Raw genomic sequence first — 26,250 nt, forward strand, 5'->3', positions numbered from 1 at the left:
CTTTTGAGTTGGATAATCCAAATCAGGTAATAAAATATTGAAAGATTTGTTCATTTTCAAACTAACCATTTCTGGAAAACAGAGTTTCAAGACTTGAAACTAATCCTAGCATAAAAGTCCTTTACGGAAATAAAAACTAACAGATTTCATTAGAATGGGAGCATGCTTCTCCCTTTGTCCTTAGGTTACACGAGAATTAGAACAGCAAAGCTGAGGAAATCACTGATCTGCAAAATGTACCCATGCCTTCTCCCAAATTCTATCTCTAACCTGTTTGTGATGTGTGTTTTCAATCTTGTGTTCACCCTAACCCTCATTGGCTCACATACACACACACACACACACACACACACACACACACACACACACACAATTAATTAGTCTTCTAATTACAGTAATTTTAAAACAAAGAGTCTCAATAAAATAAACAAACAGAATTCCTTTTAGTCAGCTGATTTTTTAGAACGAAAATAACCAGCAAAACCAAAAGTGAAACCACTTTTTTTACATCCTTCTTGGTGTATAAATTCAGAGCCTCCACCACAGCCAGAGCCTAAATCTCAGATGGAGCTCAGAGTCAGCAGCTTACCAGGCTCTGGGAAGGAACCTCCTCTCCATGCAGGGCTCTCTGGAATGATCTGAAGACAGGAGCTGACCTCAAGGTGACAGGTAAGTGAAGAAGGAGGGAAATGGGGTAGACAAAGACAGGTTCAAAGGCTAAAATAGAAACAAAATTTTATGGAAATAGCCATAGGGAACAGTCAGAGAAACAGCAGATTAAAAGGAATCTGGCATAGTCATTGTTCCAAAACACACACAGAAAAAACAGCTCCAAATCTGGGTAAAAGGGAGTAAACTATTCAATAGGCAATGAAACAATTTGGCAATCTGTATTATCAAATAAAAATAATCTAGACAAGTCAAAAGAGACTTTATTTGACAGGATTATTGCAGTAAGGGAAGGAGACTATTGCTATGTGGAAAACAACCCAGCCATAGAGCTGTAAGCATCTCACAGGCCAGGCAGAAAGGAACTGTCTTCACAGGGAAGGAGCAACAAGGTTCTGCTGAGAACAGGTGTGGAGGGAGTGGGGTAATCAGGGAACGTTTTCCCCTGAGGTTTGCTGACTCTTAGGCAGGATCTATAAGGAAGGGTTGTTGACCACATCAGCAGGAGGGTGGGACATAGTTCAGGGGACAGGAGAAAGGAGAGAAGCTGAATTAAGGTTTACTTGAAAGCAGTTTATTGTGATTGATCAGTGGAGGCAAAGAGCTCAGTTCATCTTTATTGAGACAAAAATAATTAAATGGTCTGTGTCTGGCCTCATTACAAGTGAAAAGGGACATGGGTGAGTCTTATCTCTAAGTCATATGGGTCTGGGTGCTTCTGTGCAGTAAGCCATGTGTTAAGGGAAATCCCCAAAGTCTAAATTCAGGTTTGATTCTGAAGAACTGACCTGTAGCCTTATTCAATTTCATTAGAGTTTTAATAGGAGAAGCTTACATACACGGGCAAAGCAGCTGCTTGCGCCCACTGCTGGCTGGCAGGGATAAATCCACACCCTCTGAGGAAAGGGTCTCTTCTCCATAAGGGTTAACAGTAAAAGCATATGGTGGGTAGTCACATAGATCACCAGAAAGGAGAATGCATTTCCACATTAACAGATAACATCCACACTCTGTACCTTTATTAACCTCCTTCCTGGGAACATGAACTTTACCTTTGGGGGCATTCCAGCTTTCTGGATCATCAGCAAACCGGAGGCTACAGAGTTAAACAGAGACAGAAGGTTAAACAGAGTCCAACACGTTCCAGACCCTTTACTGCTGGAGACATATTACACCCCCTTCTTCCCTTCCAGTTTTGTTGGCTGGTTTAATAATCAAATTGACATAAAACACATTAACAGGAGAAAACCAAATATAATTACATATACATATATACAGAAGCCCTCAAAACACATGAAAACTCAAAGGCAGTCAGGCAATTGAGGCTCATACACTATCCTGAGCTAAGGAGAAGGGTGTAGGAGACTGGAGCTTCAAGGGGGAGAAGGACAGTTCACAGGCCGATAAGAAAAGCAAATGTTTGGTGAAAAAATGTTTGCTGTACCAGGCAGATAAGCTCTTTTTATACATATAAAGTTATCTCTCGCCCTAACCGGTTTGGTTCAGTGGATATAGCGTCGGCCTGCCGACTGAAGGGTCCCAGGTTTGATTCTGGTCAAGGGCATGTACCTTGGTTGCAGGCACATTCCCAGTAGGGGGTGTGCAGGAGGCAGCTGATCAATGTTTCTCTCTCATTGATGTTTATAACTCTCTATCTCTCTCCCTTCCTCTCTGTAAAAAAATCAATAAAATATATTTTAAAAAATAGTAATCTCTGGTGACAGCTCTCTTCCTGGTATAGGCCCCCTATGTAAAAATAAAATAAAATAAAATAAAATAAAATAAAATAAAATAAAATAAAATAAAATAAAATAATTAGCATTTAAGAGAGAAGTTAAAAGCTTTTCCTGAGTGGACTGGGTTTTAATTTCCTTCAGCTTAAAAACAATCCACTTGCCAAATTGGCACATGTATTCTGTATCCCCTCAGTATACAGGATTAAGACAACTGTAAGGTTGAGGAAGGATGGCAGAGTGTAGATTCTAAGAGAAGAAACTGAGCTAGAAAGTAGGAAGAGGAAAAAGAGTGGTTGTGGAAGGAACTGGGTTATGGCCAGATTATGAGCAGCCTTGAAGGCCATGGCGAGGTAATATGATCATATCCTAAAATAATGAAAAGTTTTCAAAATTTTGTAAACAAATGATTTAAGTATGAGTTTCAGGATGCAATGTCCAAGATGAACTACAATAGGAAGAAAAATAACAGATTCAACAGCTTTTCATACAAATAAGTCAAATAATTCGGATAAACTAATGCCCAATCCTATATAATAAAAGCGTAATATGCAAATAGACAAAATGGCCGAACAGTGGAACAACCATCCGGACACCATCCGGGACCACGCTATGACACGCACTGGCGCCAGGCCAGCCAAGTCGGGTACAATGCGATTGGTCACGGGCCCAGCCATCGCCCCATGACTGCCCACAGAGGGAGTCCCAGGCCACTGGCCAGAAGGGCGATCAATCAGGGGGCTCTGCAATTGCCCCAAAGAGGGAAGCCCGGGGGTGTGGTGGCAGAAGTTGGCAGCATCAGGCCAAGGGGGGTGCAGGCAGGGGGCAGGGCCACAGGGCCACGAGGCAGCTGGGGCTGCAAAGGCTTACCCTTGCAGAATTTCTGGCCTTGGGCCGCTAGTGTTTAATAAGTATCCTACAGGAACCACAGTTTAGGGGAAGAAATAAGAAGACTGAGATTCCAAGATATAAAAGGTGCCTACATCACCATTTCCCCCATCAGAAGTGGATGGATACCTCAAAATTGCTAGAGCCAGGAAGTTTGGATGAGTTTCTAATTCAATAAGCCATTCTACATCCTTAATCCAACATGTACAAAGAGCATCTCCAAATACAAAGGGAATAATAATGTTACTGCACAGGAAGGGACCTGAATGGCCTGGAGCAGGTCTGCCTCAGGCCAGCCTGTAGTGCATGGGTTCTTGACTTTGTGTAGAAAAGATTTCACAACACGAGTCCAGGTGATTTTCAGAGTATGTTTATGAAAGCTGGGGGCTGTGAAATACAGGAAGAACTTAGGGTAGGCTGTGCAATGCTTTAGCTCCCTAGAAACATAGGAAAGAAGTGAGCCAAGGCAGCTGCTCTTAGCTCACTGGGAAGTCAGAGAAAAGGGGACCTTGGAGATAGGATCAGGGGTAAGCCCAGGACGAGCTGCCGCTGCCTTATTCTCTCCTGGTTGCAAGTCTCGTGGGGACCCTTAGAGGTTAGGGGGAAGGGGCATGGGCATGCTCTAGTCTAGAGTGAACCCACAGTGAGTCTTTGTCCTGAGGACATTCTCTCTTTTTTTTTTTTTTTTTGTCCAAGGGCAAGAATCTTAGGGGAGGGTTTCAGCAGATTATTCATCAACTTTCCGGGTGCATTTTTAATGTGCTGATGCATCAAAATGAAAGTATAGGGGAGTTTGGGGTCATTCTTTGGTCTGCTTTACTGTTTTACTTTTATCTTGGGTCTGTCTGGCTTTAATGGTTTTTTTGTTTTGTTTTTTATTCCCCTAACTTCATTTGTCCTTGGGTTTAGCTGGCACAAATGGCATTAATTGGGTCTCTGTTCTCTATTTCCCAGACCAGGGTGATTTAATCTGAATTCCCTGGTGAGGGAGGTGAGGTATACACCATTTGCTTTCAAATGACCATGCTTGGGGAAGACAAGCTCTTGCGGTTCACAGGCTTGCTGAACATTCAAATTGTTTGTCATTGTTTAATTTTCTTGTCTCACTTCCCCAGGAATTTTCTTAGCTTCTTACTATCCTGCCGCAATAAGATCTAGGATAGAAGGCAGAGATACAGAGGTAAGTGAAAAAGATTTTTAACTTTTTTATTGGGATATAATTGACATATAACATTGTTAGTTTCTGTTGTACAACACAATGATTTGACATATGTATGTAACAAAATGATCACTACAATGTCTACTTAATATCCACCACCACACACAGTTGCAACTTTTTTTTCTTGTGATGAGAACTTTTAAGGTTTTACTCTCTTAGCAACTTTGAAATATGTAATACAGTATTATCAACTAGAGTCACCATGCTGTACAATACATCTTCAGGGCTCATTCATTTTAGAACTGTAAGTTAGTATCTTTAGACCTCCTTTACCTATTTGATCCCCACACCCCCACCCCTGGAACCTACCAATCTGTTTTCTGTGAGTTCCCTTGTTTTTGTTTGGTTGGTTGGTTTTAGTTTTCACATACAAGTGAGATCATACCTGTTCTTCAATCACTGACTTACCTCACTTAGCATAATACCTTCGAGGTCCATTTATGTTGTTTTAAATGGCAAGATTTCCTTCTTTTTTATGGTGGAATAACATTCCATTTTCTGTATCCGTTTACTCATCAAAGGACACTCAGGTTGTTTACTTGTATTGGCTGTTGTAAAGAATACTGTAATGAACATGGGGGTGCCAATCTTTCTAAGTTAGCATTTTCATTTCCTTCAGATGTTTACCCAGAAGTGGGATTGCTGGATAATTCAATTTGACAGACACTGGAAAAGGTTGGACATGGCAAGAAGAGTCTAAATCAGCTCATGATTAGCACCAGAGTCACAACTCCTCGTACACATATTCTCTAACCGCTCTCCATCCTACTACCTGCTTATTTCTTTCTTAGCACTTAATACAATCTGAAGTTATTTTGCTTATTCGAGTATTTACTAGTTTATGGTTTGCTTACTCCCACACTCACAGGGCAGGGATCTAATCTATCTTATTCAATTATCCTATACACCTAGAGCATTCCCCACCTTGCTGACACCCCTCAATAAATATGTGTGGAATGAAGGCTGGTATTTTAAACATATCTTTGCTGACCCTCAGATCCATAGTACTAATTTGTTCTCTTTTGTTTAGAGGCACATCATCATGATGGGTATAAGAGAGCAGAGAGAGTTAACATAGAGAAGGTCCCTAGATTTATCAGGATGAAAAGGTTGGAGTGGTTTTCTGGACTGGGAAAGTAGAGTATGAGTGAGTATCAGGCTTACAGAGACTTTTTCTTTAAAATATGAGAGCAGAACTGAGAAAAGAGAATAAGTGGGCAGGATACATTCATTGGTTCATTTTAACAACAAACATTTATTGATCTAGAAGGGACTTTTTTTTTTGAGAAATCTGGCAATTAAGGATATCTACACTAATAAAAGAGAAACATGCAAATTGACTGTACCTCCGCTACACTTACCAGCCAATCAGAGCAAGTATGCAAATTAACCCAGCTAAGGTGGCGGCGGCTACAGAGCTGGAGTGATCAGGAGGCTTGGGTTGCCCCAGTGATGGAGGAAGACAAGCTTCCTGTCCATCCTGGCAGGCCGTGGCCTCAGCTCAGGCTAAAAAGTTTCAATTATAGAAGACAAATAAATCCCAGATACCTGCTTCCAGCTGGCCCTGGCCTCTGCTCAAGGAGGCACTGGGGAAAAAAAATGAAAAGAAAAAAAGGAGGGCGTGGGAGCTTGGATAGCCAGGGGGTGTGGCCAGCCTGAAAACGGCCATCAGCCCCTCACCCAGGCTGGCCAGGCACCTTAGCAGGACCCCCACCCCACCCTGAAGGGGCTGTGGATAGCCTGAAAATGGCCCTCAGCCCCTCACCCAGGCTGGCCACACCCCCATGGGGTGAGGGTCCCCACTGGGGGGCTTGACCAGTCTGAAAACAGCCATCAGCCCCTCACCCAGGCTGGTCAGGCACCCCAGTGGGAACCACCACCCTGAAGGGGGTGTGGCCAGCCTGAAAACAGCCCTCAGCCTCTCACCCAGGCTGGCCAGGCACCCCAGTGGGACCCCCAACCTGGTCTGGGACATCCTTCAGGGCAAACCAGCCAGCCCCCACCCATGCACCAGGCCTCTATCTATACTAATAAAAGGGTAATATGCTAATTAGACTGGGAGATCTTCCAGGAGACCTTCTGGACGTTCTTCTGGACAAAGCCATGGTGGCGGGGCCAAGGTAGAGGTGGTTAGAGGCCAAGAAGGGAGGGCAGTTGTGGGTGATCAGGCTGGTGGGGGGCAGGACTGTAGGGGGTAAGCAGACCAGCAGGGGGGCCAGTTGGGGGTGAGCAGGCCATCAGTGGGGGTCAGTTGGAGGTGATCAGGACAGCAGGGTGGGGAACAGTTTGGAGTGAGCAGGCCAGCAGGGGGGCAGTTATGGGCGAGCACACTGGCACGGGGGACAGTTGGGGGTGATCAGGCTGGCAGGGGGGCATTGGGGGCAAGCAGGCCAGTGGCGGGGGGCATTTGGGGGTGAGCAGAATAGGAGGCAGAGTGGTTAAGGGCAACCAGGAAGGCAGGCAGGTGAATGGTTAGGAGCCAGCAATCCCAGATTGTGAGAGGGATATCCGATTCCGGTTTAGGCCCAATCCCTGTAAACCGGCAGTAGGACATCCTTCGAGGGTTCCCAGATTGGAAAGGGTGCAGGCCGGACTGAGGGACAACCCCCCCATTCATGAATTTCGTGCACCGGGCCACTAGTATACAGAAGATAAAAACCTACGGAGGAGTCAGCATCCAATGTGTATTTAAATGGGATGGGAAGGCTTGAAGCAAAAAACACTCAACCGGAAAAGAAAAAAGAATCCAAATATTTGAAGATAATGTAAAAAAGAATCCAAATGTTTGAAGTTATGGGGGTGCCAGAAGAAGAGAGAGAGCAAGATACTGAAAACCTATTTAAAGAAATAATGACTGAAAACTTCCTCCACCTGGTGAAGGAAATAGACTTACAAGTTTAGGAAGCATTCAGAACCCCAAACAAAAGGAATCCAAAGAGGACCACACCAAGACACATCATAATCAAAATGCCAAGAGCAAAAGACAAAGAGAGAATATTAGCCCTTTGCACTCGCTTGCTTTTTTCTCTATTCCTTTATTCTACTCGGGATTTAATTTTTTAAATACCCCAGATTTTACAAAGCACGGCAGTAGAATAAAAAACTGGAGTTTCTTTTCATACAAACTTATTTATTTAATGTAAGAAAAGCCCAAATAAAGGAGGAGGGATGGACGGAGGGAAGGGATGGGCTACCAATGCTAACCATGTCGAGTCACACTCGACATCCGAGTGCAAAAGGTTAAAAGCAGCAAGAGAAAAACAGTTAATTACCTACAAGGGAGCACCCATACGATTGTCAGCTGATTTCTCAAAAGAAACTATGCAAGCCAGACGGGAGTGGCAAGAAATATTCAAAGTGATGAATAGCAAGAACCTACAACCAAGATTACTCTACCCAGCAAAGCTATCATTCAGAATTGAAGGTCAGATAAAGAGCTTCACTGATAAGAAAAGGCTAAAGGAGTTCATCACCGCCAAACCAGTATTATATGAAATGCTGAAAGGTACTCTTTAAGAAGAGGAAGAAGAAGAAAAAGGTAAAGATAAAAATTATGAACAACAAATACATATCTATCAACAAGTGAATCTAAAAATCAAGTGAATTAAAAATCTGAGGAACAGAATAAACTGGTGAATATAATAGAATCGGGGGCATAGAAAGGGAGTGGACTGACAATTCTCAGGGGGAAAGGGGTGTGGGGGGTGCGGGAAGAGACTGGACAAAAATCGTACACCTATGGTTGAGGACAGTGGAGGAGAGGTAAGGGCAGAGGGTGGGGTGGAAACCAGGTGTAGCAGAGCTATGGGGGGGGGGGGAAGAGGAATAATTGTAATAATCTGAATAAAGATTTATTAAATTATAAAAAATAATAATAAAACAACAGTAATCCTATATAATAAAACGCTAATATGCAAATCGACCAAACAGCGCTCACCATGATGCACACTAACCACCAGGGGTCAGACGCTCAATGCAGGGGCTGCCCCCTGGTAGTCAGTGCGCTCCCACAGGGGAAGCAATGCTCAGCCAGAAGCCAGGTTCACAGCTGGCGAACGCAGCAGCGGTGGTGGGAGCCTCTCCTGCCTATGCAGCAGCACTAAGGATGTCTGAATGAGTGGGCCTATGTCATCAGTTGGACATCCTCCAAGGGCTCCCAGACTGTGACAAGGTGTACGTCAGGATGAGGGACCCCGCCGATGGGCACGAATTTCGTGCACCAGGCCTATAGTATATTTGATAAAACAATGAAATGAAAAGTTGAGGAAGCCTTAAAGACTTGCATCTTTTTGCTGCTGTTGTTAATCCTGAGGATATTATTTCCATTGATTTTCTGAGAGTGTAAAAGGAAAGGTAGGAGGAAGAGTGGGAAGGAGAGAGGAAGGGAGGGAGGGAGGGAGGGGTAAAGAGGAAAAGAAAAGAAGAATGGGGGGAAGGGAGGAGAGAGAAAAAGAGAGAGAAACATCAGTGTGAGAAACATCCACCCACACACACCCCAACTGGAAGCAGGGAACGAACCCAAAACCATGGTACAGCCCTTGTTCAGTAACCTATGACCCTTTGATATATGTACCAATGCTCTAACCACTAAACACACCTGCCAGGGCAGAGACTAGCATCTTTAGTACTCTTTCCTTTTTTTTTTTTTTAAGGTGGCTGGCACTTCCTGAATTCATGACAGAGGCTAACTGAGTGTTTTTCTTCCCACAGTGATGGACACAGCAGACTCCACATCTGATGAGCCCCTTGTCAGAGGAAAAAGGAGGCAAGATCTCCAAGAGATGCTGAGAGAAGTAGGACTGGCAGTTGAGTACTGGCTGCCAAAGCTGCAGGAACACCTGGGTGTGACCTGTGCACAGGCCTTACAGCATGTAGAAGAAAAAGACCTCCAGGAGCTGAAATACCAGGTACAACATCCCTGGGAGAAAAGGGCCCTGGAGAAGCTGCTTAACTCAAATAGCCTTTCAAAGTTACAGGAGTCTCAGGTGAAAATGAGAAAGGAAGAACAGAAGAAGGCTGAACAGGCACTGCAGGGGCTAAGAGTCTTGCAATCAGAAGGGAGGCAACGACAAGAAGAGGCTGTGAGGAGAAAAGAGGCAGAGCTGAGACAGGCAATGGAGATTCCCAAAGAGTACTGGCCACCCCCTGAAAAATCCTTAAGAGAAGTGATAGAACACATGCAGGGACAACTCAACCTCATGGAGGGCACACTGTCGCACAGGCAAAACCTCCCAGACAGAGATCTCGTGAGATGGGCATCTGGAGGGCTGGCCCTGCAGGGAATTTACAAAACCAGCTCCCACAGCAGCCTTCTAGAGAAGAGACAGGAGCTACTCAGTGTTCCCAAGGAGTTCTTAATCTTTGGCCCTGAGCATGGCACACGGATGGAAACCAGGGAATTTACATCTTCTCAAGAAGAATCCAAGTTCACCCAGATGACAGAGAAGCTGGGCTTCAGTGTAATTGCCTCAGCCAAGGGCAGAGGTTGGGGATTTAGCATGGAAGCTGGTATGGACCACAGTAAACATTCGGAATCCAAGGAAACCCAACAATCACGTTCTGAGCACTCCTATTTCTGCTCTACTAAGTTCAGCTATGTCCCACTTGCCTCCTGCCACTTTTCCATGGATCAGCTCCAGTTCTCCAAGGCTGCTCTCCAGGAGCTGAGATGCATTGAAGACCTTCTGGGTCAGCCTGCAGACACAGACAGACTCCCCTTGCTGAGGCACAGGGTTGAAGCTTTCTTCCACAGGTTTGGCTCTCATGCCAACCAGGGCCCTCTGCACCTGGGAGGAATCTACTGGTGGAAAGCCATATCAGAGGGTTTCCGGAGTGAGCAGCTGGCAGACGTAAAACAGCAGTCAGCAGAGGCCCTGAATGGTTACATAAGGGGCAGCTACAGTGGCTTTGGAGTGAAGGTTGCTGCAGGTGTGGATGTGTCAGACTCTAGTTCAGAAACTTCCACCCAAAGTACAACCTTCCAAAATCTCCAAACCAAAGTCGAATTATCTGTGGCTCAGACAGGTGGCCCACCAGAAGCAAATGGCTTTCTCCAGTGGAAAGCTGGCCTAATTGCCAGTAATCAAACCTGGAGTGTCATTGACCGGGGACTTCAGCTGGTGCCCATTTGGGACATCATCCTCTCCAACCACAGAAGTGATTTTAAGGATCCATTTCAGGTAGCTAGCTTACTGAAAGATAGCTACACTGCTCTGACTAGCATCACTGCTCAGACCCAGGATGGAGAAGACTTATTGAGTGTTGGGAAGGTGGCTAGGGTTTTCCTAGAGGATGTGAAATCTTGGGAGGTATCTGATCCTGAAGAGCAGCTTCAAAAACTGATAAATTTCATGCAAATGTTGAGTCAAAAAATAAAAAGTTATGACACTTGGGTTAATATTTGCCTCACAGATTGGGGTCTGCAGAATTTTCTGGAAAACACTGTTAACTTTTGCAAAAAGTCTTCCACCTATGGAACTAGATTTATTAAATCTCAGTTGCGCAGCCTTTTGGATCCTCACATCTACAGAGTGAATAACTTTCCTCAGGCTCATTCCATCATGCAGTGGGTCTTCCAGTCAGAGTCAGAAGAAGAGCACACCAACATCTCCCAATTTTCTGAACTAATTAAAATCTTAAAGAAAACCCACAATGACCTCATGGAAGTGAAGGTGAAATCTGAGTCTGCAGAAACAGTGGAAGAAGCTCAAAGAAAGGCCACTTATGAGGTCAGTGTGTCTCTTGGCTGCTTCTTGAATTACCTCCGAGAAACAGAGCAGCCCGACACACAGCTCTTGCTACTCTCCATTGCAGCTGGTGCAGGGTATCATGTGGTAAACAATAAGTTTCAGTATCTCCTGGGGTGTGAGGAGTTAGACTTCCTACTGCATGAAATGCAAACTGCCCAAGATAAATACCAGGAACTCAAAAATATTTGCACGTATAGAGCTCATGCATTCCTGGTGCTCACAGGTCTGACAGCTACCGTTGGAGTCATGGCTGTTTCTCCAGAAGAGAAAACACAACGCTTGGCATTAATAAGGCATCTGATGGGCCAATTTTTGTCAAATGAAGTTGTCTGTGTCCTCTCCAAACCTGGAGCAGATCAGGATTGGGAAAACCTAGAGAAAGACTTGAGATTGCTCATTGATGGTAATTATGAAGCTACCATCTCTTCATTGCAAATGGATGAGATAAGAAAAAACTTACAAAGTATTTTCCCAAAAAAGAAACAATCCCATGATCCACATGATAATAAAAATAGCAAACAGGAAGGCATAGAACATACAGCTTTCCTAAACTTACTTCAGTGTCTAGGCCTAGAACATTACTACCCAAAAAAGATGAGCAGAGCTAACTTCCATCTGATCAGCAACACTTCTGTATACAACACCCAACCCAGCTCTGAAAGGGAGCTTCCCTTATATTTCCTTCAGAAGCTACAAGTGCTGGATTATGGGGTGAGATACCTGGTCTTCAGAAATGATGAAAACACACAGAATCAAGTCTATCCAAGTGCCTCAAATAAGGAAAATGAGGCTTTTGATCCATATGAAGACTTGTTTGAAGACAGTAATACTCCCGTTAATCCTTCAGATGCTAACCCTAGGCCTCATATTCACCCTATGGATATTCAGATGGCAATTCTTCACTGTGCAGATGATTTTGCCAGACAGTATATTTTGTCCAAACTTTCCATTTGCCAGTTTGCACTCCCTCTTCTCATACCTAATCCCTGCAATTCTCAAATTGAATTCACTCTCTGGTCTCTCAGTCAAATTAGAAGGAGCTGGCAGGAAGCAAGAGAGGAGAAGATCAATTACAAGAATAAGCAGATGTGTAGAGTCTCTACCCCTATTGTGTCCTTTGTAAGAGTTGGAAATGGCTTCTCTGCTTCCAAATCTCAGATCATGAACTGTCTTCTCAGTAAACGTAAACATGATGTCTTTTTCCACCGACATTGCAGAGGGAGCATCAAAGACTGTCTCTTGATGGGGGGAGTGGTGGAAATCTGCTGGTTCTGTCCTGGAGGGGAAGATGAGGACAGATTTAACAATTGCTTGACCTTCACCAATCTTCATGGAGATGCAAAGGAACATAAGAAGCAACTCAGCTTCCTGCAGGAGGTCTCTTCTCTCATTGTTGTCCTCATGTCAACTTCTGACGACAATAAAGAAAACCGAAAAATTGTTCATGACCTGAGTCAATCACCTAGACCTTTGATATGTTTACTTGATAATAAAGAAAATAACATGACCAATAATTCTAAACAAAAAGTGATTATTGGTCTCAGGAACAGAAATGAAGCAGAATTAACAGAGGAGCTTGTTACTACAATTAGACGTTTGCTGGAGCTCTCAGACACTACTCTCAGCTTAGAGGACTGTACCCCAATAGCTCGCAAACAAGGATTCCTTATTGATGAAGACCAGAGAGAATGCAAGGAAGCCAAAGAAAAGGCAGAGGTCCTAATAGCTCTACTGAGAGATCTGAATATTTCTCAGGTGAAGGAAAACTTAATGCCCCTGCAGGGACACCTATGGCATCGCTGGTGTAAAAAGGACAAAGAACTCTATCATCTAAGAGAAAAAGGGAATAGAAGCATTGAACAACACAAGAGTGAGATTGAGACAGAAAAGCAAAGAATACGGAGTCAACAGTTGATCAGAGCCTTTCCTCTCAATGACTTAATGCAGTCTGTCCTTGATATTCTCCAAAATCATTCAGAAACTCAAACCACACACTACTTTTTGCAATGGCTGAGTGTGTTTTTGGACAACCTGACTGCAGAACACTTGGAAAAACTGAATGAAAAGAAAAACAATTTGTGGTCACTGATACAAACAGAAAAGCAAAAGGCACCAAAGAGCACTGACCTACAACGCTGGCAAAAGGAGATAGAAGCTATCTCCACAGAGATTAGTGACTGTACATTGGGAATTGAGCAACTTCTCAGAGAAGTTGGCCAGATCTATGAAGCTCTGGAAGAAGCTTCCCCCACTAAAAATACCCTTTATCTCTCCCTTCCCCAGATTGCTGCAGATCTGATGATATCTGGTGTTCCCATTGAGCTGATGGATGGGGATGCTTCATATGTGCCTCTAAAGTGGGTGGGAGCTGTTTTTGACAAGGTCTCTGAGAAACTTGGAAACAAACGGCTGTTTATTCTCTCTATCCTTGGCCTACAGAGCTCAGGGAAGTCCACCCTGCTGAATGCACTTTTTGGGCTGCAGTTCACTGTCAGTGCTGGGAGGTGTACCCGGGGGGCCTACATGCAGCTCCTGAAGGTCGAGGACACTTTCACAGAGGAAGTGGGCTTTGACTTTGTGCTTGTTGTGGACACAGAAGGCCTTCGGGCCCCAGAACTCAGCAATAAATCCAAAAATCGTGACAATGAGTTGGCAACCTTTGTCATTGGACTTGGAAACTTAACTCTGATCAATATTTTTGGGGAAAATCCATCAGAAATGCAAGATATTCTACAAATAGTTGTCCAAGCCTTTATGAGGATGAAACAAGTAAAAATCTCCCCAAGTTGCGTTTTTGTCCATCAGAATGTGGGGGAAGTCACAGCTAAAGACCAAACAATGGAAGGAAGGAGGCGGTTAGAGCAGAGACTAGATGAAATGGCCACAACAGCAGCTGAGCAAGAACAGTGCTCAGATGTAAGCCGCTTTGGTGATATCATTAAATTTGATGTCAATACTCATGTCTACTACTTTGCTCACCTCTGGGATGGCAATCCCCCAATGGCCCCTCCCAATCCTCGCTACAGCCACAATGTCCAGGAACTGAAAAGCAGAATTCTTAGGGCTGCCAAACAGGAGTCTAGGGGCAGCATCATGAAGATCTCAGATGTGAAATTGCGAGTTCAAGATTTGTGGAGAGCCCTAGTGAATGAGAACTTTATTTTCAGTTTCAGGAACACCCGAGAGGTCATGGCCATGACCAAATTGGAAACTATATACAACGACTGGACCTGGGAACTGAGGAGTCATGTGCTAGACTTGCAGAACCAGCTCATCAATCAGATTAAGAATGGAAAAATCCAGGAACTGACAATAAGCACACTTGAGGCTCCAGTTACCGAAAAATATAAAGCCATCAAACAAGAACTTGAAAAATATTTTAATGAAGATCCAGAGAGTGAAATAATGATTCAGTGGAAAGCAAGTTTTGAAAATAAACTAATACACCTTAAAGAGGCACTTATTTTTGAGAGCAAAAATAAAGCCGAGGGACATATCAGTTACAAAAAGAATCAAGAAATACTGGATAACAAAAAGTCAGGTTATGAAAAGGAATTATTGGAAAGAAGTCGAGAATTGGCTTTAACTGTAAAGGATAAAGAATTGAGTGAGGAAGAGCTGCATGTCAAATTCAATCAACTTTGGGAAAAATGGGTCTATGCTGTGTCCTCAACTCTCCCTCCAGTCACAGAGCCTAACATTGATGTGGATTCTGAAAACATCCTTTTGGACTATTTTAAAAAGGAGACAGACGTGGTGAATATAGTGAACAAAAAGTCTATAAAGGAGTTTGAAATCAATTATAAAAAACATGTCAAAGTGAGCAAATGGTTGTACGTATTACCAAAGAACTTAGAAGTACATGATAAAGAGTCCATAAAGAGAACTACTGACTGCATTGTTTCAAGATATACTGAAACTATTAAAAACCTCCAAAGGCAACAGTGTGATTACAATCCAAGCTATTTCCATGAAATCCTGAGAATAATAGAAGAGGGGGTGAAATCTGCACCCACTGAAGAAAGATACACATTTACAAGTAAGTACAAAATTGACTTATCTTTGTGCTTATTCCAAAGAGCATCTGAGAATTTTAAGGAGATGCATAGGGCATTCAAAAGAGCAAATAATCCTGTAAATTATTTGGAAAGCAAGAAAGATGATTTCTTCATGAGTTTTAAGATCTCTTGTCAAGGAGCAACCTCAGTCACAGAATTTGTTAACTTTCTATGGCACAAACTCACTCCTGCTGTCTCTGACACGATTTGGCAACAAATGGCCCCTAAAATTGCTGGGGACATGCGAGCTACCTGCCCAGAATTCAATGGAAACAGGGCTAACCTGGAGAAACACGTTCTTCTCTCCCTGGCAGAAAACGAAAATTTTGATGATTACTGGGAGTACATTCATAATCCCGAATCATTTTTTAGGAAATATATTCAAAGACATATTGAAAGATATTGTTCAGAACAAAGAAGTAATAAAATAAAGACCTTTTTAAAAATAAGTGTAGATGACATCAAGAATGTCATCCTCTCAGCTATTCATGAATCCACAGCAATAGCTAAAGATAAAAGCAGCACTGTGTCTGGGTGGTTAGATTTGTTCTGTGATCACTTGGGGAGTAACTTGAACTTTCCACGAAAAGACTTGATAAGCATTGAACACCAGGAGATAAAAGACATTGAGTTTCTCAAAGAAGCCATGAGTGAAGCTTTGGATCCCGCAATGATCACAGTAGAACAGGAGTGTTTGAGTAAGTCTGAAGAAGACATGGTTTCTGACATTCAGAAAATGCTCTCTGAACATCTCTGCGGCTGCTGGAAACAGTGTCCCTTCTGTGGAGCAATCTGTACAAACACAATCTCTAACCATGACGGAGACCACAGTGTTCCTTTCCACCGTCCTCAGGCTGTCAGAGGATGGAAATGGATTAACACAGACCACTTTATGATTGACTTCTGTACTAGTTTGGTAGCAAGTAATTGTTATTTTATTTTGAGGAGTGGACTTAGAACCCCACATAAGACCTATCGACAGGCAGGAGGGGAATTTGCCACATGGAGCATTGCCCCAGACACATCCACCCAGCCATACTGGAAATGGTTCGTCTGTCACTTCAGATCAAACCTAGAAGAAAAATACCAGAAAAAATTTATAGGTAGAGGTGAAATCCCTCATGCATGGACCAACATCACAAAGGAAGATGTGCTTGATGACTTGAAAAAGCAATAATACTCAAGCCCACAAAAGAATACCAGAATCTGAACAAGAGTCACAGTACCAGAACAATCCAAAAATACCTCCTCCTCACAATTATTTCTATTTTTTCAAGTGAAGTGACTACATATAAATCAACATTTCAAAAGTTAAAGATTTCCTGTTGGAAGGACTTCCTTTTTCTTTATCTTAATTCTTTCTGGTTGAAAAACAAATTGCTAAAATATATTAACATAAAATGAAATCAAATAGTATCTATTTAAAATTCCTACTTCATATTTTAAGCTATTATTCAGAATGCTTTTTATTTTAAAATATATAATATATGCAATCCCAGAGAAACTTGTTTTTGTGGAGGGCAATCAAAATCATTATAGACAGCTATAAATTTCTATAGATTAACTATATGAACATTTCAAATGAATGTACAGTTCTTCGCTGAATGCTACAAATTGCATCTGAAATCTTGAGAAAAAGTTAACCCTTGAATGGGAAAATATTAATGGAAAGATGATTCCCAAGCATAGTGATATTTAGACATATTCTGTTCTGGGAAATAGTAACACAGACTTGACAGAGCCTGTATCAATTCAGGAAACATTATTAAGCAAATATAGAGAATAGAAATTGAATTATTTTTCTCATGTAAGTAAAACCCTCATCTTCTCTGTCACCTTGGCAGTTCCCTGTGCCACGCTTAAATAAAAAAATAAAGGTTCATAAGAGCTTAGGTATTCAAAGCTTGGTATTTGTAAAAGCTTAAGAAGAACTGGCTTTTGGAACAAGGTTTATGAGCTAGTGAGAAAAGCCACTTTAATCAAGGCTGTCAACAAGGGTCAGATTTCATTATGCCATTAATAATTTTAAAAACTATTCCTTTAAGAATAAAATAGCAAAGACTATATAGTTTTTGGATTCTGATTAATTCAATAAGATATTCTTTTATGTACTAAAATGTAAGGAAATGCTTATCTCTAAAATAGGCACCTTTGTGACTTTTCACATTGTATGAGTCATCCTACCTAGTAATAGACAAATATGCAAATTGACCATACCTCCGACACCCCACAAGCCATGCCCACCATCCAATCAGAGCGAGCATGCAAATTAACCCAAACCAAGATGGCTACAGCCACAGAGAGCAAGGTTTCCTAGGTAACAGAGGAAGCCAAGCTTTCCGCCTACCCTTGCCAAGCCTAAGCCTCCACTCAAGCTACAAAGTTTCAATTATAGAAGGTAAACAAATTCAAACAAATGGCGGCAGAATGGAGCTTGAGAGAGCAGGCCAGGGTTGCCGCCGGCAACAGGGGAAGCAAAGCTTTCTGCACACCCTGGCCGGGCCCACCCGCTTAAGGCAACAAAGTTTCAATTATAACCCCAACACAAATGGCTGTGGGCCTCGGAGGGAGCCCCAGGCTTGGCTCCGCTCCAGGCTACAAAGTTTCAATTGTAGAAGGAAAATAAATTCCAGATACCAGGGCCTCCGCTTGGGTTGCCAGGGGGCGTGGCCGGCCTGCAAACCACCACAGGCCCCTCGCTCAGGCCGCCCCACGCCCCAAGTGAACCCCCACCTGATCCGGGACACCCTTCAGGGCAAACCAGCTGGCCCCCACCCCTGTACCAGGCCTCTATCCTATCTAATAAAAGAGTAATATACAGATTGATCATCACTGCAACACACAATATAGCTGCCCCCATGTGGTCAAAGATCCTGCCCCCATGTGGACACAAGATGGCCACCACAAGATGGCCAGCAGGAGAGGGCAGTTGGGAGGCACCCGGCCTGCAAGGGAGGGCAGTTGAGAAGGACCAGGCCTGCAAGGGAGGGCAGTTGGAGGTGATCAACCCTGCAGGAAAGGGCAGTTAGGGGTGACCAGGCCGGCAGAGGAGGGAAGTTGGGGGCAAACAGGCTGGCAGAGAGTGGTTAGGGGGTGATCAGGCTGGCAGGCAGAAGCGGTTAGGGGCAGTCAGGAAGGCAGGCAGGCAAGCAGTTGGGAGCCAGCAGTCCTGGATTGTGAGAGAGATGTCTGACTGCCCATTTAGGCCCGATCCCGGGATCGGGCCCAAACGGGCAGTCGGACATCCCTTGAGGGATCCCATATTGGAGAGGGTACAGGCTGGGCTAAGGGACAACCCCACTCCGTGCACGAATTTCGTGCACCGGGCCTCTAGTAGGATCATAATCAGAATACCAATGAAAAACTCTCTGATGGTAACCAAGAATCACCAATCTGCAAATCTACACTTTCTGAAACAATGACTTATGCTAGGTTCTCAAAGCTAATGACTTAAAGTAATCTTGGTACAAAGAAAATGTCTTCATGTTGGACATAAGAGCATCCATGTCTTCCCTTTACAGGCACACTCTATATTCCTCCATAGCCAGTGTAAACAGACAGTGAACAGCAGTCAAAAACTTGCATCTTCAGAGCTGGGAGACAGTGCTGATTCTGCTTTGATTCTCCAGTATGTTCAAGCATACTCTCAGTTTGAGGTCAAATGACCCATGTCTCCAAAAGAAATGCTTGAACAGAAAAATTATAAAGGAAACAGGTGTTCTAGAACAGTATAGTTTCCCTTTTGTTCTCTGGAAAATAGTTTCAGTAAGAGTTGGAAGGACCTCTGTTATAGTAATATATAGAAATGTTTAAAAATGTCTAAAACTGATTAAAAAGGTTTTAAAATGTTTGAATTAACTTTCTTGAAACTTAAAATGTGATATTAAGGACACATTCCCTACTGCCCTGGTGCATGTGCACCCCATAGATAAGAATTTGAACTTACAATTACTGACTGAGTGACTTGCTAAGATAACCATATGTGTGAGTAATGTACTCTCCCTAAATAACCACAAACAGCCGCTCGCCTTGTTTAAAATTAACATGTGCGCATTGATGTAATTCATTGATAGCCACCTAAACTTCTGCGGGTAGGAACATGCTTTAAAAATGGATCCTGGCCAGCCAATAATGCTTGCCTGTCGAGACAACCACAAAGGCATGTCCCTTTGTCAGTTCGGCAAGCGACGCCACTCCATGCTCCTCTCCCTGCCAGACTACAAAAAAAAAACAAAACAAAAAAACAAAAAAAAAACGGCTATTACCTCCCAATGGAGGCGCAACCAAGCTCTCAGGTGAGGAACTCCGGCCCCCTGTATCCGGACCAGACCAGACCAGCTGCCAGGCCCTAGAGAACAGCAACATTGGGATCCCATAAGCCTGTACCCGCAGCATCAAAAACTTTTTTAAATAATAAAGTGCTGTGTGATTTGCAACTGCATATGTTTCATGTGGTGTAATTCCTCCGGCAATTAATTAAATCATTTTGTGTATACTTAAAATTAAAATTAAAGCTTCTGGCCCTAGCCAGTTTGGCTCAGTGGATAGAGTGTCGGCCTGCAGACTGAAGAGTCCCAGGTTCGATTCCGGCCAAGGGCACATGCCCAGGTGTGGACTCGATCCCCAATAGGGAGCGTGCAGGAGGCAGCTGATCAATCATTCTCTCTCATCATTGATGTTCCTATCTCTCTATCCCTCTCCCTTCCTCTCTGAAATCAATTAAGAAATATATTTTAAAAAATAAAAATGAATTAAATTAAAGCTTCTGGTCCTTTTGGTCCTAGGCTTCCCCTTGGTCTTGCTTGCATAGAGTAGCCTCTTTGCTAGCAACTACTTAAATGTCCCAACACCTGCACGGTTAAAATTTATCAAAAGGGACACCTTAGATAAACACCCCAGATCCTTTCCTGGGATCCACTTGGGACAACCTCCTAATATGATCATATTCAAATGGTGACAGAAAAAGAATCTCTTGCATACCCTGGAGCCTGGCTCTCACAAGACTGCACCCCTTAAAACTGGAATGTTCAATTAACATTTGCTGAATGCTTTTGTTATTTGTTTAATGATTCTAGAATGGCCTTTAAAGAGGTATCATGTGCCATACATTAACTTTGATTTTCAATCTAAAATCGTTGTCTATAAATAAAAATCACCTTTGATAAATTCCTCAGACATTTAAACAGTGTGATTATTACATGAGATTTAGGCCAGAGCCTGTGCCTCTGAGGCAGACTGGTCACCATATGTCTCTAACTCCTGCCTGGGTTGCCATCCATCACCTCTCAAAACCTCTGGTCACACACACACTTAAGGAGACTCCCAGCTTGCCTCTGTTGTGCATGGAACCACCTGATCTTCAGGTAGAAAATGCTGTGTGGTGCTGCCATCAAGGATTTCCCTGTAAGGATCAGCCACATACCTGACCCAGACCACTGTGATGGGGCACAAGGTGGTGAGCAGGGCCTTTGTAAAAGCCTTGAAGCAAAAGTGAGCAGCCAGCTGGGCAGCAGCTGATGTCCCAGGACATGCCTGACCCCAGTCTGCAGCCCCCTCTAACCTCTCCAGAAAGCCACTAGGATGCACAGCAGATTGTCAGTGTCCTCAAGCTGAACCCTGAGGAGATACAAAAGAACTACAAGCACCTTGGGGCACAGACCCTTACCCCCCCCCCGCCCCCCGCCAACTTAGCAGGGGCCTGAACCTTCACCCCTTCTGAGGGAGGTTTCCTGCCCCCATGGCTGCTTTGCTTCCCATGCACAGCTCAAATCGGGACCCAGGTAACAGACAGAGACTTAGCCGATAGCAGCTGCCCTCTCACTGCAACAAGACTTGTTTGAGATGTCTTGTACCCATAGTGTGGGGAAGTGGGTTTTTGATATCCAAATCCAGCCTAGTACCAGGAATGCTCAGGGCCTACTCAAGAAGGCAAATAATCCTTTCCACTAATATACACAGGGTAAAATATGATTGTTGTTAGAGTGTTGAGTTTGACAGTAGAATAGTAATCAAGTTTTCAGAGTAATTTAAATTGGCTAATTGAAATAACCGAATATTCTAGAAAAATTAATTGTACAAAAAGCTGTTCCTAAAGTGTTAACAAAAAGTTTTATTGGCAGTTCATCTCATGGTAAAATTGCATAACATGTAATGAACCTAAAGCAGTCATATTTTAGCGTAAAAAATTAAAATGTAAAAGCTATCAAGACTACATTATAAAATTTCCAAAAGCCTCCTAATATTTAAGTTAAAAAAGGGGGGGTGGTGATAGTAGAAGAATATCATGTAAGGAAAAATATCCTGTAAGTAAATTACATCTAGAAAATTTGTAGTTTAGAAAATTAAGTTTCATTTATAATGGTAACAGCAAGACACCCATGAAAAACATATATGGTGTCAAAACAAGCCAGAGGAGAATCATTTGGGCAAAAAATGAAAAAGGATCCCAAGTCAAATTTATAGAAAATATTCCTTTATTAACTTTTGGTCGAGAATATGTTTGTATATTTTCAGAAAACAACTCTAAGACCAGATGGATTCCTGCAACAGAGAGGAATTGACAGGACTGTTCCAGCCATGAAGACAGAAGAGAAACAGTCCAGAGATGGAAGACGCTGATGACGCCTTGCCATACTAGCAGACAGCAGCTGTGCGCCGCTGAAGGATGCCCAGGACAAAACTAGAGACGGTCGGACCTGCATCACCACCATTTGTCCACCATCCAAAACTGAAATATCATTGCTGACATGTACACATAAGGAACTGTTTGACATTGAAATTGGGACTCAAAAGAACTGTTGGCCCAGAAAGAAACTCACTACAGACTGATTCATTTGCCTCTCAGCATAACCATTATGGCTTGTCTCATTTTCGGTTCTTATAAGTGTATTTCTTGTATCGCATGATCTCATGCACCTAGGGGAAATAATGAACAACATGGACTGAGGAACAAAGGCAGACCCGGTGACGGGGAGGCATCGATCGGACTGTCAAGCCTCAGAGGGAAGGTAGGGGAGGGTGGGGATCTCTGAGAGATCAACCAAAGGACTTGTATGCATGCATATAAGCCTAGCCAGTGGTCATGGACAACAGGGGGGTGGGGGCATATGTGGAGAGGGGTTTGGGATGAGAATGGGGAGATGAGGACAATTATGTGATACCATAATCAACAAAGAAATTTTTAAAAATAAAATAAAAATAAAAACAGAGCCAGAGACAAATGGCAGGGGAGAGGGGGAGGTTGAGATCAATCAAAGGACTTGTATGCATGCATATTAACATAACCAATGGACACAGACACGGGCGCGGGGGTTTGTCTTTGGGGTGGGAGTGGCCGGGGGGGGCAGTCAATTGGGGAAAAAGGAGACATATGTAATACTTTAAACAATAAAAGAATAAAAAAATAAAATTAATTTAAAAAAATTTTTTAAAAAGAACTACAAGCACCTATTCAAGGTGAACACTAAATCTGTGGGCAGTTCCTTCTACCTGCAGTCAAAATTGTCCCAGCAAAGGAGATTACAGTCTAGGCCCAGGATAGCAAAGAGAAAGAGAAAAGGCCCAAAATGTGACCTTTTGGCTCCCACCAGCTGTTCCTGGCACCTAAAATTTGTAGCTAAATGTCTTTCACACACACACACACACACATACACACACACACACACACACACACACACACACACACACACACACACGAGATTCAGAGGCTGTGCTGAAGGGATTTTTTAAAAAACTGACATGAAATAAATGAAAACAGAGGAAAGGGTAGGTAGGAACTGGGTTTTCTGCCATCAAAGAGGGATCAAGATTAAGGTGATTACAAACAATATCATTTGATTGAGGTCAATGAGGGAGAAGCCCTCAAAACTAGTGGAGTAGGAGTAGGTGTTAGTAGGAAGGAGAATCACAGGATCATTACAAGTAGGAGGCACTGGGTCCAAGTGTAGCTCACAGGATTAGAGGCGATCAGACGTGCGGGTCAGTAGAGAAAAGGTCAATAGATTGGGACTCTAAAAATATCATTGAAAGTAGGGGACATAAAAACAGGAATTAGAGTTACCACATCCATAGATTTTGGGGATTTCCACAGTACGTGAAACAAAAGATCCCAAGTGCAGTGGGAAAGAAGGAAACAAAGCCTTTAGATATGGGGCAAGAAGGGTGATAGATTCTAAGACAAAATCAAACCTCACGAATAAGATGTAAGTTTCTTAAAGGAAGATGAAAACTTGCACTGCAGTGTTTTTATTTTAACCAAAAACACCTTTATTTTCATCTTCAAATAACTGTTCCTTTTTTTCCATTATAAACATGATTAATTTACAAAGATGGCCTATACATTGCCTCTTCAAAGCATTCCCCTTCAATGAGAGATTTAGCTTCATATAATCCAGACATGGAAAGGTGTGTTATTGTTTTTTTCTAGAGAGAGGAAGGGAGAGGGATAGAGGAATAGAAACATGGGTGAGAGGGAACCATCATTAATCAGCTGCCTCCTGCACATCCCCTACTGGGGATTGAACCCACAATCCTGGCATGTGCCCTGACCGGTAATCAAACAAGCGAACCTCTTGGCTCATGGGTTGATGCTTAATTACTGAGCCACCCTGGCTAGGATTGAAAGGTTTAAAAATATATATTTTGTTGTCATTATAAGACAAAACAGAAACTAGCATAAATTAAGGGAACCCATTCAGATTCTTCTTTTCCAGGAACTAGCATTGTTATACTATTTCCATTCAGCAAAATCTGGTCTAATTTAGTAATCCTTCCTTCTGGTGTGACTTCATTAGAGGCAGCAGCTGCAATGGGTTAGTGGTAGCCTTACTAAAAGTGGTCTGCCTGCAATGAGAAGTTTTGAAGTAGATCTCTCTCTCTCCTCTCTCTCTCCCCCTCTCTCCCTCCCTCTCTCCTTCTCTCCTCCCTCTCTCCCTCCCTCCTTCTCTCTCTCCCTCTCCCTCTCCCTCTCTCCCTGTTTCCCTCTCTCCCTCTCTCTCCACCCCCGCCCCCACATACATAAACCAAGAGAAGACCATGAGAGCACACAGCAAGAAGGTAGTCATCTGCAAGCCAGGAAGAAAGCCCTTACCAGGAACTGAATCAGCCAGCATCTTGATCTTAGATGCTCCAAAACTATAAGAAATAGTTTCTATTGTCTAAGACACCCAGTCTATGGTATTATGTTATGGCAGCCTGAGCTGACTACAACACGGTGTGTTTAAAGATGACCTCCTTAAGTTTGGCATGCTCTTCCATTGGACTATGTGGAAAGACATATGAAACATACCATTTTTCCCATTTCCTCAAAACTGTAATTCTCCTTAATCATTCTAGCCCTTCACTAAGATCTCAGAAACACATTCAGCCATTTACAGTAGTGCTGTGCTACGTAATTGGACAAGGAGTGAAGGAAAGCTTGTATACTATCACTGACACTGTCACGATAATTACTAATCTGCTGTCTTTGCCGTAGTAGTGCCTGAGAAACCTTGGGCATGTAATTTAATCTCTCTCTACTCAAGTGCCCTATCTCTCAAATAGTACATTTCTCATGCTATTGTTGGGGAAAATAAATGAATTTCCATATAGAAGCATTTAGTACCATATACTGAGTAAGTGTACTCTAAGTTATTATGTTATACTTCCTCTCCCAACTTCCTTATTCCTTTGCTTTTGAGTAACATTTCATTATAACCACATTGATAGGCTGAGATAGTCTCATCTGGGCTTCACTGGCAGGAATATTCAACAAGGACTTTTTGGGAAATCACAGTTAAGAACAAAATAAATGTGATTTTAACTTATAACTCAAAATGCATATTAAGATATTGAGGCTCTTGGTTCTTCATGGGTAGTTACAGCTATTGCAAACACGAATTAATCAATCAAAGATGTAGAGATGTCACTATCACAATTCTTTAGCAGTATGGAAGAATATGTCTTAGGTTCCTCAGAAGCAGGTCTAAGACTTAGATTCACAAGGGATTTATTAGAAAAGTTATTCCAATAAACATTAAAAAGAGGAAGCAACCAGAGAAGCATCGATCAGACCTTCAAACCTCAGAGGGAAAGTAGGGGAGGGTGGGGTAAGGGGGAGACACCAACCAAAGGACTTGTATGCTTGCATATAAGCCATCCAATGGATACAGACAACAGGGGATAAGGGCATGAGTGGGAGGATGAGGGGGGCAGTGGCGCGATAAGGACACATATGTAATACCTTAATCAATAACAAAATTTTAAAAAATAAAAAAGAGGAAGCAAGAAGGCAAAGGTAATTTAAAGTGAGGGAATAAATTAGTAGATATAAGTCAAGTTTTGTAAGTGAGGGCAAGTCATCTTGCAATTGTGGTGAAGAACACAAATTTGAAAGTTAGACTACTTGGTCTTGCATAGAGCTTCCACCATTTACCTGCTGAATGATCCCGGATGGGTTATTAACCTCTCTCTCCTTCATTTTTTTCTCTATAAAATGATGCCACTTCCTAAAAATGTAGGGATTACTTGAGATAATCATATATATATATATATATATATATATATATATATATATATATATATATATATATATATTCTGGCATAAAGTATGTGTTCTAATATGTTAGAGTGCTAGGAGTAGCAGCAGCAGAAATTCTAATAATTATTAACATTATCATTGCTACTATATTGAAAGGTAGTTATGCCTATACCACATTCTCAACTGTAAGCTCTTGAAGAAGAGGGTCCAAGTCTTGTTTATTTCTATATGCAAGCATCTAGAATGTTATTTACCCAGTGTAGGTGATGAATAATGGTTGTGGAATACAATTGACAGGACAGGTTAACTAGATATTGGAGGTGGACATAGTGATAGTTGGAAAGAAAAAAAAAGAATCAAAGCTGGTTCTGATATTTTAAATAGATAATGCAGCTGATGTTAACTAAATAGAATTTAC

At 42.6% G+C, this 26,250-nt stretch overlaps 1 protein-coding gene and 1 pseudogene across 2 annotated transcripts in view; one reads left to right on the forward strand and one right to left on the reverse strand.

The window, feature by feature from the left end:
- LOC307110095 (proteasome subunit alpha type-1-like) overlaps positions 1–26,250 on the reverse strand; it is a 152,488-nt pseudogene that overhangs the window by 107,147 nt on the left and 19,091 nt on the right. The window lies entirely within an intron of this gene.
- On the forward strand, positions 542–17,442 carry LOC307110283 (interferon-induced very large GTPase 1-like). Its single transcript, XM_079789331.1, has 3 exons — positions 542–669; positions 4,406–4,470; positions 9,220–17,442. The coding sequence occupies exon 3, from the start codon at positions 9,222–9,224 to the stop codon at positions 16,491–16,493; it is 7,272 nt and encodes a 2,423-aa protein (XP_079645457.1). The 5' UTR covers positions 542–669; positions 4,406–4,470; positions 9,220–9,221; the 3' UTR covers positions 16,494–17,442.

This window comes from Cnephaeus nilssonii (assembly GCF_951640355.1).
Source record: "Cnephaeus nilssonii genome assembly, chromosome: 13".
NCBI lineage: Eukaryota > Metazoa > Chordata > Mammalia > Chiroptera > Vespertilionidae > Cnephaeus > Cnephaeus nilssonii.

Bases quoted from the DNA above. Each gene is read 5' to 3' on its own strand.
- LOC307110283 (XM_079789331.1), top strand. From the start codon at position 9,222: ATGGACACAGCAGACTCCACATCTGATGAGCCCCTTGTCAGAGGAAAA.